This window comes from Lycium barbarum, chromosome 1, assembly GCF_019175385.1.
Source record: "Lycium barbarum isolate Lr01 chromosome 1, ASM1917538v2, whole genome shotgun sequence".
Lineage (NCBI taxonomy): Eukaryota > Viridiplantae > Streptophyta > Magnoliopsida > Solanales > Solanaceae > Lycium > Lycium barbarum.
Genome location: NC_083337.1, coordinates 102,335,702 through 102,337,624, shown reverse-complemented (window position 1 = coordinate 102,337,624; position 1,923 = coordinate 102,335,702). Strand labels below are relative to the sequence as shown.

The 1,923-nt window shown below is 36.1% G+C and overlaps 1 protein-coding gene across 1 annotated transcript; it reads right to left on the bottom strand.

Annotated features, from left to right (window-relative positions):
- Window positions 1-548: 548 nt before the first annotated feature.
- LOC132613084 (serine/threonine-protein kinase BLUS1-like) lies at window positions 549-1,616 on the bottom strand. Its single transcript, XM_060327142.1, has 2 exons — window positions 727-1,616; window positions 549-618 (listed from the first exon to the last, which is right to left on the bottom strand). Exons 1-2 carry the CDS (start codon window positions 1,614-1,616, stop codon window positions 549-551), a joined length of 960 nt encoding a protein of 319 aa, XP_060183125.1.
- Window positions 1,617-1,923: the final 307 nt, after the last annotated feature.

Sequence of the window (1,923 nt, the reverse complement as noted above, 5' to 3'; positions counted from 1 at the left end):
GTAGCCACAGGGAAAACAAATTATAATACTAATTGCCTTTGGCCCTTAAAATCAACCAGTACAGTACGACTTGACACAGGTTGTGAAGTGCTCCAGCCTCCTTCTGTTCTAACAGTGTTTTATCATATATATGCAGGTCACTGCTACCAGACGGCAAAAACAATTCAAAAGCAAAATTTGTTGGTTTACGCTTACTTTTGAAAAAACTCGAATTCATTTGGCGTTCAAAATGAATGAATAGACGTATTACCCAAATGAAATCACTAGAAGACGCTAGGAGCAGTAGAAAAAATAAGCAGAGAAAGTATCAGATGACAAATCCAGCAGAAACTCAATTTCATATTATCCCAACTCATAAAAACACAGCATTTCATGCCTAAACTCAGTAGTACTTTACATCAATGTTAATCCAAAAATATGCTGATTATACTACTACTATATACCTAAATTTCTGCTCTTACTAATACTAGTGATTATTTTGGTGCAAATGTCCAATTCAACATTAATATTTCTTTTTTGATCTTCCACTGCTCAAGGCATTAATGTCTTCAATTATCAATTGGCCTCTTCCCTGGATTCTTACCATTCAACAGAAATTGCTCAAACTTTTTCATATCCCTTTACCTAAAGAATGGATTATTCAAAAATTGATCAGCAGTTGGCCTTTTTCATAGGATCCTCACGAAGGCAAATCAGAATCATCTTCTCAAACTCCTCCGCAAATACCTGTTCTTTTCGTTTATACGAATCCAATGTTCTCTTGATAATCCTTTCTTCTTCAGCAAGTTCTCGAGCGATCTTGGCAATCTTTTTTTCTCCCTTAACTTCGTGATTATACAATTCAAGTCTTCACGATTCCTAACAGGTAAATCCCCATACGCCAATTCTAGTGCTGTTATTCCCAACAGCCAGATATCAGATTTTTGTGTACTTGTATCATTATCTTTCCCAAACACTTCCGGTGCAGCACCCCATTTGGAAATACCCTTAACGTCCAAAAACGAAGAGGACGAACTGGCTTCTTCAGTATTGATGTTTTCGGAATGATCATAAACTAATGCCTCAAATGCTAATTTGATCAAGATTCTGGCAGAGTCAGTAGCATTATCGTCAATATGAACAAAGATATCTCCCTGATTAAAAGTCGTATGAACCCTTTCAGTATTATGAATTAATCGCAGACCAAGAAGTGCTTCTCTGAGAACAATACCGATGCAATATTTTGGCATCTTTTTATTATTCGGAGTACGAGCGGTGAGAATGTTATGAAGAGATCCTTTTGACATATAAGGGAATGAAACACATAACAAATCCTGAGTTGCGAAAGAATTATCGACTCCAATTCCGACGACTCCAATTGCCTCAAAACTTGTGTGAACTTGACGTTGAAGCTCGGTACTTTCACTTTCATGCAAGTTCTTGTTAATGATCTTCAAAGTTTCATGGCCCGAAGGGACAAGTGTGCCATTCTCCATACATCTTGAATAAAGAGCTTTGTAAGCATGGCAACATCCATAAGAACCAATTTGCTTGTTGAGAAAGTAAGTATCTTTAGTGTTTGGATCAATGATGGTCTTCCCAACATGACCATCTTTTGGTAAACTTGGGTCCTGCATATTTTCTTGGAGCAAATTGAGAGTTTTGGTTGTAGAGAAAAAGATTTGAAGAGTAAAGGGATGATAGCTTTGGCCTTCTGGGTAGTTATATTGCGCGCCTAATTGGTTCAAGAAAGCGTTATTTGTTATACAATCCCTCTATTATTTCTTTCTTTTTCAGTTTTCTTCTTTTTCGTTATTTTAAATGGGTAAGTATTCCTTGTCAGAAAATACAAAAATTAGTACGCATCTATGGTAATTTCACTGCAAGAATTTGACTGGATTTTAGCTAAGAAAAATTAGTACATAAATAAAGGGGGAAAAATGA

What these genes read in the sequence shown, in the direction of transcription:
- LOC132613084 (XM_060327142.1), bottom strand. Translation starts at nt 1,616, where the DNA reads ATGCAGGACCCAAGTTTACCAAAAGATGGTCATGTTGGGAAGACCATC. An exon ending in CGTATAAACGAAAAGAACAG is followed by an intron (nt 619 to 726) that starts GTATTTGCGGAG and finishes CTTTAGGTAAAG; the next exon opens with GGATATGAAAAAGTTTGAGC.